The following is an 18,641-nucleotide window of genomic DNA, read 5'->3' as shown; positions in this document are numbered from 1 at the left end:
ATAGATAAATGAATGAATGAGATGCTAACGCCTCACCACGAGATAAAAAGTTAAAGTTTTTCGTATTTGTAAGAAAAATGTAGCCAGGAAAAAAAAATGACTCAAGATAATGAGATTAAATTAAGAATGAGATTCTCATGTGTATGTTTAAACTGTGAAACAGGAGAAACCTGATCAGCTGATCACAGTTAGAAAACAGAGCAAGGAGAGAAAAGATCAACAACAACAAAAATCTACTTAAAACATTTAAAATGTTTGGAGATGAGAAAACTGAGATTTTTAAAAATCATAATGAGAAAACTTTGACATAAAAGTCACATCATTGAGATTTAGTTCATCAGTCACAACAAAGGGATTAAAGAGTCAAAACTACAAAAGAAGAAGAAGAAGAAGATGAAGAAGTCAGATTTGGGGAATTTTGTGGCAGTTTATCATGATTATGAGATAAAAGTCCTAAAAATGAGATTCTCATGCTAGATTTAAACTGTGAAACAGGAGAAAACCTGAACATATGATCGCAAATAGAGAACAGAGCAAGGTAAGAAAAGAAGAAAAAAATAAACAATACATAAATAAATATTAAAAAATGCAAACTTAAAAGTGAAAAAAAACCCAAAACAATATAACATTAAAACAAGTTTGTCTGAAAATGAGAAAATGAGATTTTTTAAATCACAATGAGAATTTAAAACTTGACATGAAAGTCAGATCATTGAGATTCAGTTCATCAGTCAACAAAGACAAAAGTGGCATCAGATTTTTGAAACTGGCAATTTATCATGATTATGAGATGAGAAGTTGTATTTATGAGGAAGTTCGTCATGATAATGACATCAGAGGTCTTTTTTCAGGGGAGAAATACAAATATCAGACAGTTTGTCATGATTTCAGATTAAAAAGTTGAAGCTTTTAAAGTCAGGAAACTTTTTTTGAGGTGAGCAGGATGAGAAACTGAGCTGGAAACATGAGAAAACTGGTCTCATTACAGAGAGTCAGTCCCTGAGGTGATTTTTCAGTTAACGTTAATCAGTTTGAAATGTTTTCCTCATGGTTATTTTTATTTCAGTGATGTATTCTGGGTATTCAGGGCCACCGTCAGTCTCAGGGTCTCACAGATGGACGTGTCAGAGCCGTAGCTCCTCCCCCACCGCCGCAGAAACCTCCACGCTGCCTCTGAGTGTCCGCTCTGTCTCATTCCTCAGCATCAGCCGCTCACGGCGCCGGCGTGCGCGCTCTCCTCTGACGGATAGAGGTGATGTCGTCAGGAGTTCACTGCCTTGGCGAGCTCTCTGCACGGCCTCGGCGTGTATGAGCAGAGCGCCCTCTGAGCAGCGCGTGGGACGGCTGTGATGTCACACTCCGTCATGTTAAAAGCAGAGCGTGTCAGGCTTCATTCATCACGCTCCACTCGCTGACGCCGCCTGTTTCTCTGCTCCTGAAACCGACGTGTCGGCGAGGGGTTTTGGCCTGTTAGGGGATCAGACGTGAATTTATGAAGTGAGGTTTCCACGGAGAGGGGGCGCCGCACACACCGATCAGACGCCGTTACGAGCGCACATTTCATCACGAGGACGCTGATCACTCACTCTGAGCCCCACCTCTGCCCGTCTGCGTCATCCGTCCCCGCAGAGCGCCACCGGGACAGGACTGCATGTCCACCATGTTCCAGGATTAACGAGCACGCCTCGAGGCGCCGCCACCCGAGCGGCCAAGGTCAGAGCGCAGTAATTCAGCGCGGTCAGGTGGACGTGAAACTTCTTTCCCTCTGTGAGGAGAGTCGTCCCTCATCTTTTTTAAAACACAGAGAAAGTCAGAGATGAGGGAGAGGAGTCTTAAATGAGACAGGAAGTGACCCCAGCACAGGCCGGGGTCACCGCTAACAGATGGTTTGTTTATAAGAATGTTTGATCGGAGGCTAACGGAGCGAAGCGGCCAGACCAGGCCCTGATTTATCTCCATGGACCAGAGGAATCGATGTTTAGTAGAAAGCAGATCATCATCGTCGGGCTGCAGATAATCTGGTCTTCCTGGAAACAGAAACACGCCTGATTCATCCCCCGCTCTCTGCGTTGGCCTCTGACGGAGGAAACCTTTCCCTCAGACCTCCATCTCTGCTGTTCGGATCAATACGGCTCGTATAATCCGGTTAGACGCGCACGACATTCAGACTCTGCTCGGGGAAATCAAATTAACACACTTGCTTTGTTTTCATTGGGCTCAAAACGCTGGAGACAGTAACCAGCGTTTCACCTGGTGATGGATTGTTTAGACCAGAGTCAGAGACAGGGGGGGCTGCAGAGTCTCAGCTCCTGGATCCAGAAAAGTCTGGATCCTGTATGCCCCCTCCAGCCCCTCAGCCCGGACCGGACACAGGGGAAAGTCCGGTCCCAGAGTCAGCGGCTGAGGTGTATCTGTCCCAATGAGCGGCGCTGTCGCCGGCTGACACTGATTGCTTACACCTCCTCCTGCCAAGTGGGTAATGGCTTCCCCGGCCTCGAGGGCGCTCAGGTGACAAATGACAGCCTTTGGCAGCAGAGAAGCCTGAGCGGGCCGGTCCGTCACTCTGCTGATCTCATGTGCTGGCTGAAAAGGCTCTGGCTCCTCCTGAATCACGCAGCTGTGCAGGCTGAATGTCTGCTCTGTGTGAGGCCGCCCCGCTCAGTGTCCCACTAAAGAGAGCGCCGCTCCTCTGACTGACGCCTCCTGAACGGGATCTGAAGACGGCTGATGTGATTGGCTGCAGACCGTCTCAGCACGCTCAGCCCGGCGCCATCTGGACGCTCTGATTTCTGCTGCTCTTTATAAACAGCACGAGACGTGAGCCAGGGAGGCGTCAGGATGGCATTAACCCAACAAACCCACGAGAGCGGGTACAGAGAGCTGAGAGTCCTCAGAGCAGCTGTGACACCTAGCTTTAGCATCTCTGATCCCTGAGTGCTCTACCCACAGGAGCAGGATTAAAACATAAAAACAGCGTTGGTGTAAAGTTAATGCTGCTATGGGATATTTTCACAGCTTTGGCTCAAGTTACACTCTCTGAAAGTCACACAACGCTTTATTTTAAGGTAGGGCAGTCGATTGATCTAGACCCTGTCCTCTGCTTTGTTGTTCTGATGTTAAAGTTCAGTAAAGACTGTTAGCGTCTACTTTGGGCGGTGGTCAGACACTATAAACAGGTCAAGCAAAGTCCGTCGACAGAGACATGATCACCTCTTGAGAAACTGGGGAGTAAGGGGAGGTAGAGCATACAGCCTTACCATGTTGGAGCTGTAGCTCAAACATACCCTCACTCTGACTGCCCTGTCCGCTTTAGGATAATAACTCTGTACTCTTGTTTTTCTATCTTCCTCTTGTAGTAAAAAAGGAGACTCAGGGGGAGGTAGAGCATGCAGCACAACCGAGTTAGACTGACTCTCAACCCCAGCGAATATCGCTCCATAGCTCCAGCTTCAGTGTCTTCTATCTCACACATCTCTACCAGATTTTCTCTTTCTTCTAATCTCGCCATCACTAAATACAGAGGTAGGGGGTGGTAGAGAATGCAGCTCAACCTTGTTTGGGGGTAACATGTTACCCAAATACAGCCCTAGTCTGCCTTTCCTGTCATCCTTATGCTCTCCTCTGTTTTTTCTCACTTCTCCTACCTCTCTTTCTTCTAAACAATGAGCAAGAAGGGAGAGGTAGGTCATGCAGCCTTATACATCAGGAGTGAGTCTGAGATTTTAAAAAGATGCTCGTTACCCTGGCTTCTCTAACCTTGTTTTATCTTCAGCATTAGATTATAGATCAGCCTTCTGTTACTGCCCTGTTTATTGTCTCTTCTCTTAAAAACCAGGGGGAGGTGGAGCATGCAGCCTAACCTGTCTGGTATGAGCCCCAAATCAAACAAGCATCTCACCCAAGCTCTGCTTCCCCTGTCTTATATCATACACATCTCTACAGTCTCCCCTCTTTCCTCTCTTCCTGAGAGGAAAGAGAAGGGTAGAGGTAGAGGATGCAGTGTAACCTGGTAGGGGATAAGCTGTAGCCTAATTGAGCTCCTAGTCTGACTAATTTGTCTTCTTTTAATCTACGTACTACATACTCTTCTGATTTTTTTCTTTCTTCCTTTCCCTCTTTTCTCTTAAAAATTGGGAAGGAGGGGGAGGTAAAGCATACAGTTTCAATGGGTAGGGGAAATTATTGACTCAAGCTAAGCACATACCCAGTCTGTCATCTTTTCAACAACTGACTTTGTACTCCTCTGAGGCTTTCTTCTCTTACAAGTCTTTCCTCTAATGAACACAGGAGATGATAGGGAAGGTAGGGCATGCAGTCTAATGTGGTAGATGTGAGAACCCTAACAGCCTTCTCTTCCTCGCCTCTTCTTCCTTGTCTCATCTTAAACTCCTGAATATGCACATATTCATCTGTTGTGCTTGTTTTCTCTTTAAATCTAATAAAAAAACAGGGTGTAGGGTGAGGTAAGGCATGCAGCTTAACAAAGCATGGGTAAACCCTGAACTAAAAAAAGGCTTCTGTCTCTGGTTTCTCCTTCCTCATCTCATTTCCACAAGACTGTGTACTGCCCCCTTTGTTATTCTTTTGTCCGCTCCTTCTCTTACAATAAAAATGTGGGAATGAGGGAGGTAGAGCATCCAGCTTAATCTGATGTGATGAATTCAAGTCCAAACATGTTTCTGGCCCACATGCTACCCTTTTTGGCCTCTTTCTAACATCTTGTTACAGACTCTTCTCTGTTTCCTTTCTCTTGTTTCCACTGTTTCAAAAAAACAGAGATTAGAAAAAGGTAGAGCATCCAACCTGACCCGATCAAATGATTCTGAGCCCAAATTAGTGTCTCGCTCTGATTATAGCCTTTGTACAGTCTCTTTAAACACTCTTCTCTGTTTCCTCTCTTCACTTTTCCCCACCCTCATATAAATATAGAGGACTGGGTGAAGGTAGAGCATCCAGCCTACCTTTGTAGGTGTTAATCCCAGCCAAAACAGACTCTTCTCTCTGTTTTTTCCTGTTTCTTTTCTGCGTCTGTGCATGGGTCTGGTGGAGCTAGCGCAGAGCTAAAAATAAGTCCCTCTGAGGTGTTGTGGACCCGGCGTTACCGAGCAGTTAATGTGTGTGGATCTAAAGGTCAGCATTCACTTCCTTCCTTCATGGACTTGGTTTCACTTCAGTCATGTTGTTGAGTCTCTTCGGTGCCAGATTAAAGTGAGACATTTCACACCTCGTTTTATTTATTCATCGCTGCAACAACTTTTGATCAGAACAAAGATTCAAACTCTTCTTGTTTTTGTTTCCTCCTCGGTGGAGACGGCTCTAACCTGAAACTCATCCCGTCATCATCGTTTACATTTCGGGGATGAGCCCAAACCGACTTCCCATTTGTTTTAATTCCCCTCACTTCCTCAGACAGGCAGCTGCTGGCCGTGACGCCTGCTCCCAGTGGCCCCTGACCATCACTTACGTCCATAAAACTGGGTCAATACGTCTGCTCATAACTCCAGCAAACAAACACTAACGTGGCTCATTAAAGAGCGACTCGGCCGACTCGCCGGAGGCTTAATAGCGTGATTTTTCATCGTCACGCTGTTATTCTGTTAATAACGTCAGAAATGGGAAGGACAGCGAGCTGCGGCTGAGTGATGGATGATCCGGCGTCATGGGGGACGTGTTGATTGATGGCGGAGTGATGCCCTGAAGGATTAAAAAACGCCGCGGCACAGAGTCCGGTCTCACCGTCCACGCTGTAAACACTCCTTTTATGAACTCTGACACTGAAACATGTTAACATATTTTCTTCCATCGCTGCGTTTATCCAGGTACAGGATGACACTCCTCCCTACCTGCTCTCCAGTCCGAGCGTCTCGCGTCCTCGTCTGGCGTCCTCGTCTGCCCTCGCCTCAGAAGTATCTGCAGCCGTTTTCGTCCTCCTCTCACTCCTCCGTGCGTGGCTGAGGGGGCAGGGAGGCGTTTCTGGACCTCATTTCCTTTGAAATGACCCTAATTATACGCTCAGGAAATCTAAGATAATTAGCGCTCAGGATTTGAGATTTGGTCCTTAACTCTGTGAAGATGAGGTCAGCCGAGTGTGTCCCCGTCCCCCGCAGGAGGAACCGGACGGGAACAGTCACATGGTCTGAGGCAGAGACAGAAACAGCTGATTCACCTGCTTCACTCAGGGTGGCTGCTGCGTCTCTGAACTAACGTTCGCTCAAACTGTCAGAACGAATCAGAGTGGAGTCTGTGGAGACTCTGACCCGCTGCGGTTTTGGTCTTTTACCAGTTTGTGGTTTCGAGGAATCCCTCACATGGTCCCTTTGATTTTAGTGACAAAGATGTTTAAAAACGCAGGATGAAACTTCTTCCTGTCTGCTGACTGGCTGTCTGGTTTCCTCTCAGACGTCTCAGGTTTTTCTTTCAGGGATCTCCTGTTGACGGACAAAAGCTTCTTCTATGTTGGTCCAAACCCGGTCTGAGTGGTTCTGTCTCTGTGTTTGAGTTTATACCGAACAGTATCAGACAACTTATAGTGAACAGCCCAGTTTTTCCCTCTCCGGTTGAAATGATGAAGTTAAATGTCTCAATGTGTCATCCATCCATCATCCATCCATCCATCATCCATCCATCCATCCATCCATCCATCCATCCATCCATCCATCATCCATCCATCCATCATCCATCCATTCATCCATCCATCCATCCATCCATCCATCCATCCATCCATCCATCCATCCATCATCCATCCATCCATTATCCATCCATCCATTCATCCATCCATCCATCCATCCATCCATCCATCCATCCATCCATCCATCCATCCATCCATCATTCTCCGATCCATCCATATATCCATCTAACTCATCCATCCATCCATCCATCCATCCATCCATCCATCATTTGTCCATCAGTCATCCATCATCCATCCATCCATGCAACTCATCCATCCATCCATCCATCCATCATCCATCATTCTCCCATCCATCCATATATCCATCTAACTCATCCATCCATCAATCCATCCATCCATCCATCCATCCATCCATCATTTGTCCATCAGTCATCCATCATCCATCCATCCATGCAACTCATCCATCCATCCATCCATCCATCCATCCATCCATCATTCTCCCATCCATCCATATATCCATCTAACTCATCCATCCATCCATCCATCCATCTAACTCATCCATCTATCCATCCGTCCAACCTGGATGTTGTGATTTAAATTTTTTAACTTGAAGTTTCAGATCTAAATTTTTTCTACATGAATTTTCTTGGATCTGATTTTTTTTTGAGGGGAATTCATGACAAATAACTCAGAGACACACGGTTTCAGAGCAAAATTTTTCCACACCATGAATTCAGTGGTGTTTTTATTTCAGTATTTATCATACTCACATTCATCATCACAATCATCTGCATCATCTGTCTCTCTTTCTGCACGACTCAGCTTTTCCTGCTCGTTTTTAGAGCGTTACACGACTCTCTGCAGAACTACACTGTTCACTGACTGTTCATTCACTGACTGTTCACTGACTGTTCACTGACTGTTCACTGACTGTTCATTCACTGACTGTTCACTGACTGTTCACTGACTGTTCACTGACTGTTCATTCACTGACTGTTCACTGACTGTTCACTGACTCTTCATTCACTGACTGTTCATTCACTGACTGTTCACTGACTGTTCACTGACTGTTCACTGACTGTTCACTGACTGTTCACTGACTGTTCATTCACTGACTGTTCACTGACTGTTTACTGACTGTTCACTGACTGTTCACTGACTGTTCGCTGACTGTTCATTCACTGACTGTTCACTGACTGTTCACTGACTGTTCATTCACTGACTGTTCACTGACTGTTCACTGACTGTTCATTCACTGACTGTTCACTGACTGTTCACTGACTGTTCATTCACTGACTGTTCACTGACTGTTCATTCACTGACTGTTCACTGCCTGTTCACTGACTGTTCACTGACTGTTCACTGCCTGTTCACTGACTGTTCACTGACTGTTCTCTGACTGTTCACTGACTGTTCTCTGACTGTTCACTGACTGTTCTCTGACTGTTTACTGACTGTTTACTGACTGTTCACTGACTGTTCACTGACTGTTCACTGACTGTTCACTGACTGTTCTCTGACTGTTCACTGACTGTTCACTGACTGTTCACTGACTGTTCACTGACTGTTCTCTGACTGTTCACCGTGACGCTCTGGTGCCTGAGCTGCTTTGGTTGGTGTGAAAAACTGAACCACTTTTGTACACTTTGTCGTGTTTGCTGAGGTCTGCTTCAGGACACAGCTTCAGTCTGAATAACTCTGCTCTCTCTGTGAGTTGTTGGTCTTAAAAACATGAACCGTCTTTGTGTGTGATGCTGTGATTCTGTGTGACCTTAGTTCATCTCATCGAAGCAGAAATCCTGGAACAAAGCGCCTGAAAACTTTCCCTGCTGCTGAAAACCTGAGTGACGTCCTTGTAGACTCCTCAGAGGAGCGCTGGACTCCCATAAATCTTCACTGAGCGGACACAGAAGGAGAGATTAAAAGAGAGCTTCATCGATCCTCCCAACCGCTGAGTCTGGTCCCGCGAGGCCGGGGATGACTCCATGATGGGACTGTGGGAGTGGCTCTGATTGGCTGGCTGTGAGGACAGGAGGCTGAGCGGTCCGGTCCAGCAGGTGGAGGTTTAACAGAGAGCTCATCCTGCTCCTGGTTTGCCCCACGGCGCCTCCATGGGAATCTGCTGCAGCAGCTCTTTGTGAATCAACAAACGCTCTGTAATGAGCGCTAATGAATGAGATTAGTTTGACTAATTAGCTCGCTGTTCAAACACCAGTCAGGGAGCGAGTCCACACAGAGCAGGAGGACCAGAACCAGCGCCTCCTCATCAGGACGCAGAGTTTAAACTGGTCACACTCTGTCAGATAACTCTGACACGTGTTGTTAGCGGTGGCTTGGCGTGGCTGAGACCATGAGGATCCACCAGGACACTGGATTTACTGTCAGCTCATGGTCTTTATCTAGAAACTTCCCTGAGTGAACCCTTTATCTGTTATCATCCCACAGAGCTCATCTCTCCTTTCAGGAACCGTTTGAATTTCTTCTCTTGCCCAAGTAGTAGAAGAGTTACGGTAATGAGCCTGTGACTGGGAAGGCGTCCCATGCATTACCGTAATACCCCTAATACTGACTTAAATCTTGTTTTTTACTCTTTGAGCCTTTCAGCCCTGGCCTATTTTTGTCTCTCTGCTAGAAAACAGATCTATGTGTGTTTAACTCCACGGTCTGTTTAATCGTCCTGGTGTCGTCACAAAGGGATCCCTGGTGAAACACTTGTGAGATCAGCTCAGAGGCGTCAGTGTTGGTATTGATGTCACTAACTGAAGTATATTTTATGTTTTTTGTTTTGTTTTTTTTTTGTTGCAGAGCGAACTCACAGTCCCCTAATCTGAGGATCTGTTTGACTTTTCTCACTGGCTCATATGTTTGAAGAGATATGGTAATTTTAAAGAAGGCTTGTAAAACCGGTGTGGTGAACAGTTTTCACCCTTAAAGAGAGAGTACAGTTCCTTTTCAATTTTTGCTTTTTGTTTTGTCCATCTGAAGCCCCTTAATTATCTTTTATTTTTATTTACTTATTTGAAAGGAGGAAACGTACATTAATTTATATTTGTACAAATGTAAATGTACCCAAGTTAGCCAAAAATGCTAATTTTCATTGGCAGTGACTTTGCCATTGGAAAAAAAACAACAACAGAAAATTCAGAAAATTGTTTAAAATACAGGATAGGAACAAATAAAATAAAATACATTAGATTAAATTAGATAAAATGAAATTAAATCACAATAATAATAATGATAATAATAATAGTAATAATAATACTAATAATACTAATAATAATAATAATAATAATTGTAGTGATAATGTTAATAATATTAAAAAAATATTAAAATTAATAATAATAATAATAATAATAATAATAATAATAATAATAATAATAATAATAATAATAATAATATATATTTTTTTGTATAGTTTTTCTTACCCCCCATGAACTGAGGGAGTGTGAAGGTGTCAGCGGCTGTGGTGTGACGCTCTGATGAGCATCAACATGTTTATATGTCACTGAAGCTGTCAGCTGTCTCTCTTACACACACACACACACACACACACACACACACACACACACACACACACACACACACACACACACACACACACACACACACACACACACACAGAGGTCAGGACTATCCCGGTCAAACAAAGCTTCTGCATCATCAGCAACATTCCCAAATCACAGCCTGAGCCTCCTCTCCTCCTCTCCTCCTCCTCCCTCTTCCTCCCTCCCCGCTCTGCTGCCTCCCAGCAGGGGGGAGGTGTAGGAGGAGAAATCCATCACACCCAGCACACTCTCCTGTCAGGATCAGTGCTACGCTGCAAATCTGACCTCCGCTCGAGGTTGATAGGTTGTGTCGGGGTCGCAGGGCCTCCCATGAGGCGGCGCTCAGGGGAAATTACAGCAGGTTCCTGACAGGAAGCACTCAGAACAAAAATTAATAAATAAGTAAATAATCCCTCTGTCAAGCTGTCAATAGAGGGGGAGGCCGGGGTGGGGGCGTACGGTGTCAGAGGAACAGGACACGGGATGATCAGAGATTTCTATTTGAGCCAATGAAGACCTCTCTTTAACTCTTCTTTCCTGTTTCACGGCGCTCCCTGATCACTGCAGCTCACAGCAGCTCACAGCGCCGTGGCAGCGGTGATGGGTCTGTGCTCAGCTCTCAGCTCAGCTCTCAGCTGTGGTCTTCGTCCCTCAGATGAACCATGTGGATCTTTAGAGGTGGTCTATCTGTCTCTGTGGGGCCTCAGCGTCCTGAACGTTTGGTACGATCTGTTTTATTCTGGTTTGTTTCAGTTGAGGGGATGAATCAGACTCACCCCTCTGTCACTGACAGTCTGACAGTCTGACTCCTTCAAAGGGTTCCTGTCTCTGCTCAGGTCTCACTCTGGAAACATCAAGTGTCAGGATGTCCAAACCAACAAAGGCCATGAACTCTGTCCTTCAGGGTTTAAAGGAAGCAGAGCTTCTGGAAAGATGGCCGGAGTGGATTCAAAGAGAGGAACATTCTGGAATGTCTTTCAGAATTGTTTGACAATCAGAAGAATTCCAGAACAATGGATGTTCCGGAATGTTTCCTAGAATCTCTCAGGTGATAGAAAGACATACCTCTCCATGTTCCCCAAAGTAGTTTCGAGGAAACAGAAAAGAACTTCAGAAAGTTGCCGGGATACTTCTCTCTGCTTTAACTAAAGGAGAAGAATTCTGGAAGATAGATAAAAGTATTCTGGAATCAATCCATTCATCTGACAGAAAACCCTTCACATTCACATCTACGGGCAATTTAGAGTCACTGATTAACCTAATGAGCATATTTTTAGACTGTGGGAGGAAGCTGGGGAACCAGGAGAGAACCCTGAAGGAACCAAAACTCCACTCAGAAAGGCCCACCTTGCCTGAACCGGGTTCGAACCATGACCTTTTTTGCTATGAGGCTAACCGCTGTGCCACCGTGCAGCCTGTAGAATTAGATTAGAATTAGATAGAATTTATTGTCATTGTGACATGTAAAATGCACAACGAAATTTAAAAGTGCCATACAGTTGGTGCAACATTAAAACTACAACATAAAAAAACACAGCACAACAGTAAAACAACAGTGATGAATATAAAACAACAATACAAAAGTCAAGAGTGTAATCTGGAAGGTTGCCATAAAAATGATGATAAAGAGAATTTCCAGAATGTTGCTTGAAAATGACTTTGGAGATACAGAGGAATATTCTGGGATGTTGCCCTGAATTGCTCTAAAGATGAAGATGAAGTTCCCCGGGATGGTGTGAGAAAAACAGAAGAGTATTTCAGATCATTGTTCAGTGTTGATGTGGAGCTTTATTCTGGAATGATGATTAGAATCACTGTGAAACAGAAAACGTTCCAGAATGTTGCCAACAATAGCTTTGAGGATAAATGGAAACATTCTGGAATGTTCCTCAGAACTGTTTTTATTCCATTTCTGAAAGGGTTTGAACCATCGGTCATTGGAGCCTGTGTTTGTCAAAGTTGAGTTAAGTAAAAACTTTGTAATCACCCTTTAAAGCTGACGTCTGGGACTCAGAGCTGGAGTTTCTGACGTGTTTTTAGGGAGGTCTTCAGGGACGGTCGGACGGATCAGATCCTCTGCAGCGTGGCTGAGAGACAGAGAGCAGAGTTTAAACTGACGTCCTGGATATTTTTCCCCTCACCCCGTCCCTGGAGACGGAGAAAAGTTGCTGCCTCAGAGTTTAACTTTATCTCTGCAACTGTCGGCAACATTTCACTGATTTGAAAAGTGCAGCTGTCACAGCGCAGCTCACATCCCGGCCTGCTCGGCTCTGTCCGCCGTGTTGGAGTGTCTGTCTGCCATCAGGGTGTGGAGCTGCTTCCTGACTTCCTCTCAGAGCTCCTGGGCTGAACGAAGATCCCGCCTCTCATCTCGTCCTTGTGACTGCAGTCATTAACGCCGCCGCCGCTCCTGTCCTTTCCCACCAGTGTTTGCATATCGCCCGGCAAATTATCTGTCAGAAATGCATCGTCTGCACTCTCTTTATTGAATCTCTGCCGGCAAATTGGTTGTTAGGAATCCTCCGGGGTGGTATGAGCTCTGGGGAGCCCAGCGGGGCGGGGCCTCTGCTGGGCTCTGCGGGGCCCGGGGATTTAAAGTGGATTAATGGAGAGAAGCAGAGGATAAGAAAGGAGGCAGTGCAGGTATCATCTCTGACTCATGACCTCTGATAACAGATAAAAACATCCAGACTGAGCTGGACTCACTATCACTGACACCTGAACTAAAGGAGAAGCTTGGTTCTGATTGGCTGAGCCTCTTTAACGAGAGAGAGAGCGTCGTTTCATCTTTCATCTTTAGTTTGATAAAATCAGGATAAAAGAGGCTGAAAAGAGTTTCTTCAGACGGGTCAGGGACCTGGACACCCAGAGGGGGCCTGGGGGTCTGGAGGACGCTGATGAGGAGGTTTAGAGACCCATGGGTGGACCCAGAGCTGGATGGAGGGATCATAGTCTCCTTCTAAAGCTGGGAATACCCAGGACCTAAGAGGAGGAACGAGGAATGTTGCCAGGCAGAGACATCTGGGCTCAGCTTTAGCAGCTGCCGTTAGCAAAAACAAAAAAAGAAAATAAAAATAAATTTTAAAAAAAAGAAGAAGAAAGAAAGAAAGAAATTGTTAGGGGGACATTTGTGGCCAGAGAAGCCAGTGAGGCGAACAGCCTCAGAAACAGGAGAGGTTGGTGGCCAGAGAAGCCAGGAAATAATTTTAGGTTAATAAGCGATGTAAGGTTAAAGTTGCAGTAAGCAAAGGAAAATAACGGCAAAAACAAACAAACAAACAACAACAACAACAACAACCCCCCACCAAAACAAACAAACAAAAAAAACAAAAACAAAAACAGGAAAATCTTATAAAAGAGACACAAGATTGAAGTTGCTGTTAGCAAAGAAATATAAAGCCCAAAAAACAAACAAACAACAAAAAAGAAAAACAGGAAATTGTCAGAGAAGAGACAATTGTGGCCAGAGAAGCCAGAGAGGTTCGTGGCCAGAGAACACAGAAAATTTTTAGGTCAAAAAATGACGTCAGCTTGAATCCAGACTGAAAAATGAGCTGCAAACCGTTTGAGTCTTCTTTGTGTGTGGAAGTAACTCTCACCTTAACAGGATGTTTTACCTGTGCTAAGCTAAGCTAAGCTAAGAGCTGTTTTCCTCTGGTTAAAAAGCTCCTTTACTGTCACCACTCCCGGCTGACAGACACCAGGTCAGTCTGAGGTAAACCATCTGCCTCTGCAGAGAGAGGACGGATTGTTAGAAACACTCCTCCTGCTCCTCCTCCTCCTCCTCCTCTTCCTCCTCCTCCTCCTCCTCTCTGCAGCTCCGACCGGCTCTGTATCTCTCAGAAACACTTGTTTTCCAATCAGGACACTGATTGGATTCCACGCCTCATTTATTCGGCGGCAGCAGGTAGTGCAGTCGTGTATCAGCAGCATCTGACTTTATGGACGCCCCTGTCCGCTCACAAAACCAGGTCTTTAGACCCCGTCCCCTCAGGGATCTGGCTTTTTATGAATGACATCATAAACTGAAGGAGTTTGTTTTTCTATAAGCTCCACACCTCGCTGCTCCCACCAACGCCGCCGACTCACTGACGTCAGAACACGAATAAATGCTCAGCAGAAAATAGTCCCCATGTTTTCTCTCTGTGTGCAGGAAAACTGAAAGTAAGGTAGGGTTGATTCTGGCGCCCCCTCTGGATGAAATCAGAAGTGTTTCCCAATCAAGACTGCATTTCCCATGAGTACATCAGACGCTCAACACTTTCCTTGTTCAGACATTTTGCTGAAAACATGAAGCAGAAACAGGCCATCATACAGACCACACTGCCCTCCTGTGTTCTGGGGGAGTACTGCAGAGCTAAAGGCTGCGTCTGTTTCCTTTCTATTCAGAGATTATTCATCCTGAAACTTGACCTGAACATTTTTCTTCCTCTCTGGCTGATTCAGGCTTTGTTTTGGCTTTTTTTTAATGTTTTGAAAAACGTCATTTTCTGCTGAACGTGTCTCGTGTTTGGTTTGGATGTCACTCTTTGCAGTGTTTGGTCCCAGAAATGCAAACTCAGAGCTCAGGTGTCAGAGAAATCAATGGGATTGAGATTTTAGATCCCTGCAGCAGTTTTCCTGTTTCACCCTTTGACGCCCGCCCGGCCCGCTCCTCTGATGTTTGCAGACGCTGAGCCGTCCGCGCCGCTCTGTGTGTTTTATTGAACCAACATGAGAAGCAGCCTGCGCCTCAGATCAGTATCTGTAGGTCCGTATCGAGTTAACATCGACCCCCGCCCGCTGTCCTCTGGATCACTTTGAGGAGAAACCATTCAATTTAGGGGGAAACACAACGCCACGCTGGGGCAGGATGTGTGGCGTCAACAGACGCACGGCGTGCTCGCAGAGCGCCCAGACGTCCATCAGGAGGCGTGTCGGCTCAGGCTATCGTTTCCTCCTGGTGAATTATGTAAAACTCTGCAGGCTGTTTGGCCGTGAAATATTCATGCTGTTTTGGTTGGAGCTGGTCTGAGCCGTGCGGAGGAGGAGGAGGAGGAGGAGGAGGAGGAGGAGGAGGAGGAGGAGGAGGAGGTCATGAATGATTAAGGAGGAGGCCAGAGAGCGCTCTCAGTCTGTGATGGTGTCGTCATCATCCACGGGTCGTACATGCTTTGTTAACACACCCTGATCTGTGAATCCTTGCTGTCACTCTGTGCTGGTTTTGGCGCCCCCCTCTGGACAGAGCTGGTTTTGCAGAGGGGAACATGTAGTGATGTATGAATATATGATTTGTTTCTGGAGCTGCTGGAGGAGAAGATTGGACACGCTGAGCTGGCTCCGTGTGTTTCAGCGCCCGGTGTTTTCACGTCTCCGCGGCGGCCTGAGTTTATCCGTGGCGCTCTCGTCATACATCATGTGCGGCTGGTTAACCACGGCCTCTGAATCCAGCCGGGGTGTGCGGCGGCGTTTACAGAGCCGTCTGTGTGTGAATCCAATGAATTTACACCGAGGGCTAAATATAGACGTGGAGGTAGGAGAGGGGAAGGTTCAGGTTTCAGTCCACGGCTTCAGTCTGTGGGACGAGGAGATCAGAGTTCATGGAAAATAAAAGGAAAAAGATGTTTTCACTGACATGAGTTTTTATAAGAACCTGAAACCAGACAGAAAGAGAGTTTATTTCCATCATTTCTGTTTCTGTTTCTGTCTCTTTTATGTTATTATCTTTGTTTCTTTTTTTTTCCAAATGTTTTTCCTTTTTTTGCTCTGTGTTTATTCTTTTTCCTTCTTTCCTTTTTTTTCTGTTTTTTTTTTTCTTTGGGGTTTTTCTGTTTTTTTTTCCCTTCTGTCATTTGTTTCTTGTCCTTTCCATTTTTGTTAACCTTTTTCTTAGTTTCTTTTTCTTGCTTTCTATCTTTTGTTTTACTTTTGTCTGCTTGTTTGTTTTTTCTCTGTCTCTTGTTTATTTTCTTGATTTATTTTCAGTTTATTTTTTTCTTTTTGATATTTAAAAGTGTTTCTTCTTTCTCTCTTTTGTAACTTTCTTTGTTTTCTTTTCACCTGTTTGTTGTCTGAAGGTTTCTGGTTTACTGTCTGTTTCGTTTGCTTCTTCACTTTTTCTTTTTTTTGTTTGTTTGCTTCTTGTTTCTGTCTTTATTTCATGTTTTCTTTCTTTCTTTTTTGTTTCTTTCTTTCTTTTTGATTGCCTTTATTTTTCTTTTCTTTTCCTTGTTTTGTTTCTTTCCGTCTCACTGTTTGTTTGTTTTCATTTTTGTCACTTGTTTTTCGTTAAAGTCTGTTTTCCTCGTCTGTTTGCTGACGTCTTTCTTTTTTCAGACGACCTGATTTGAGTTGTCTCTGACTCAGACCTGTGAGTAGTTTTTTCTTGTTTTGCTGTGATCAGATTGAGGAAATGAACCACAGAGCTGTGTCTCTCAGTGTGTGTGGACAGTTTGATCTCTCAGATTAATCCTCTTCAGCTCCAACGTGACGGCGTTTGCTCAGTGGTTTCCAGTTTTCAGGCTGAAACATGAGAAGTGATGAAGACGTGTTTGTCCCATGGATCTGATCCTCTGACGCTCTGAGTCCAGCTCTGAGCTCGGCCTGCTGCGCTGCTGTGTCACACTCTGAAAAAAAAAGCTGCTGATGATGATGATGACGAAGAAGCAGCTCGGAGCCGTACAGAGGACCTGTGTGAGCTGCAGCTGTGTGTAGAGCAAACACACAGCTCCCTCTGGTGGACAGAGAGGGAACAGCTCCTGCTCTGCGCTCACCTGTGTGTGTTTGTGTCTCTGCAGGTTCCTCATCGTCCTGGGATGTTTGATCCTGGCCATACTGACCACGTTCAGGGAGCACGAGAAGGTGTCAGCGCACTGGCTGGTCATACTGGTGAGAGAGCTGGTCCCAGTGTTCCCAGCACCATCAGACCAACCAGCTCCTCACTCACGCTGCTCTGATTTCACAGGAAACCTTCGCCATCTTCATCTTCGGGGCGGAGTTTGGGCTGAGGGTGTGGGCGGCTGGATGCTGCTGTCGCTACAAAGGATGGAGGGGGAGGCTGAAGTTTGCTCGCAAGCCGCTGTGCATTCTGGGTAAGAAACTACGAGAAGAGGAGTTTGCGGAGGAGTGAGGCGGATCCTGAGGGGTGGGGTGGGGACTCCTTCAGATCCTTAATGTGATGATGTGAGGACGCTCAGCGCTCAGTCCTGACCTTACTAACGGTCTCTAACGAAGCTGGGCCTCGCTCTAGCAGCCGTGTCGAGTCAGGTGCAGTAATTAAAATCCTCTCGTAGAGGATCTGTGATGATGACTTCCTGTGTGCTGTTTCCTGCGCAGACATCTTCGTGCTGATCGCCTCGGTGCCGGTGGTGGCGGTGCGTAACCAGGGGAATGTGTTGGCCACGTCTCTGCGCAGCCTGCGCTTCCTGCAGATCCTGCGGATGCTGCGGATGGACCGGAGGGGGGGGACCTGGAAGCTGCTGGGGTCGGCCATCTACGCGCACAGTAAGGTAGGCGTCCTGACCGCCGGACGCCGTCAGCTGGTGGTTCCTCTGTGAACGGTGGCGTGACGCTGTGTCTGTGCAGGAGCTGATCACGGCCTGGTACATCGGCTTCCTGTCCCTGATCCTGGCCTCGTTCCTGGTCTACCTGGTGGAGAAGGACGACGTTTCCATGGACGTATCCAACCACGACAACCCCACGGCTCAGCCCAAAACACAGGACTTCGACACCTACGCCGACGCCCTGTGGTGGGGGCTGGTACGTACATCCAACCTCTGCTTCTTTAACCCATTTAATCTGAAGGAAACAGATAAAACTGAAGCTTTTATCACACGGTTCAGTCAAATAATGAGTCTGATACCACCGTCAGACGTTTCTGTGTCTTAATCCAGAAATGATTCCTGTAAAACTCTCAGATTTATTTCACAGACACGTCTCTGAATCTGCTTGATCCTCAGACGTCTTTGGTTTTGAAACAGACTAATTCCTGCAACGTTTCTGATTCCAGGGTTTTCACGTTCAGCTGAAAGGTTAAAAATGTAAAATTTTCCTGATTAAATCAGCTCATTAAACCCAAACTCAAAGAACAGGGATGATTTTGTCAGTTGATTACAGTCATCAGACCAGTCAACACACGGGACCATCACTGGTCCAGATCATGGCCGTTACTGCAGCCCAAAAACCATCAGACGCCTTCTGAGAGAGAAGAGCTGTAAGAAGGAAACACGTCCCCTCCTTTAACGCCACAAACTCGCCGTTGGGACTTTTTCAGGGAGCAGCAAACACAGGACACTGAAAGGTGAAGAAAGTTTGATTGTCTCTCTGGACCTTGACATCCTGATGGCTTCAGCGTTACTTGTTGAGCTTCAGGTCGTTTAGGGGCGTCAAATGGCGGCTGAGGGCCCTGATCTGTGTGCTGAGGACTGGGTTTTTCAACAAGACTTTCAACAAGGTTTCTTTTGAGCTGTGGTCTCAAACTTTTGATCAGC

The 18,641-nt window shown here is 45.9% G+C and overlaps 1 protein-coding gene across 2 annotated transcripts in view; it reads left to right on the top strand.

The window, feature by feature from the left end:
- kcnq3 (potassium voltage-gated channel, KQT-like subfamily, member 3) overlaps positions 1 to 18,641 on the top strand; it is an 80,699-nt gene that overhangs the window by 43,509 nt on the left and 18,549 nt on the right. For both annotated transcript variants that reach the window (XM_074687845.1, XM_074687846.1), the window contains 4 exons: positions 16,950 to 17,040; positions 17,117 to 17,243; positions 17,488 to 17,660; positions 17,737 to 17,910. In XM_074687845.1, the coding sequence (XP_074543946.1) occupies positions 16,950 to 17,040; positions 17,117 to 17,243; positions 17,488 to 17,660; positions 17,737 to 17,910 (565 nt within the window). The remainder of the gene's footprint in view (positions 1 to 16,949; positions 17,041 to 17,116; positions 17,244 to 17,487; positions 17,661 to 17,736; positions 17,911 to 18,641) is intronic.

This window comes from Halichoeres trimaculatus, unplaced genomic scaffold (assembly GCF_033239565.1).
Source record: "Halichoeres trimaculatus isolate MK-OKI-2021-1 unplaced genomic scaffold, fHalTri1.1 fHalTri1_scaffold_15, whole genome shotgun sequence".
Classification (NCBI taxonomy): domain Eukaryota; kingdom Metazoa; phylum Chordata; class Actinopteri; order Labriformes; family Labridae; genus Halichoeres; species Halichoeres trimaculatus.
This window is presented reverse-complemented; position numbering and strand designations above follow the sequence as displayed.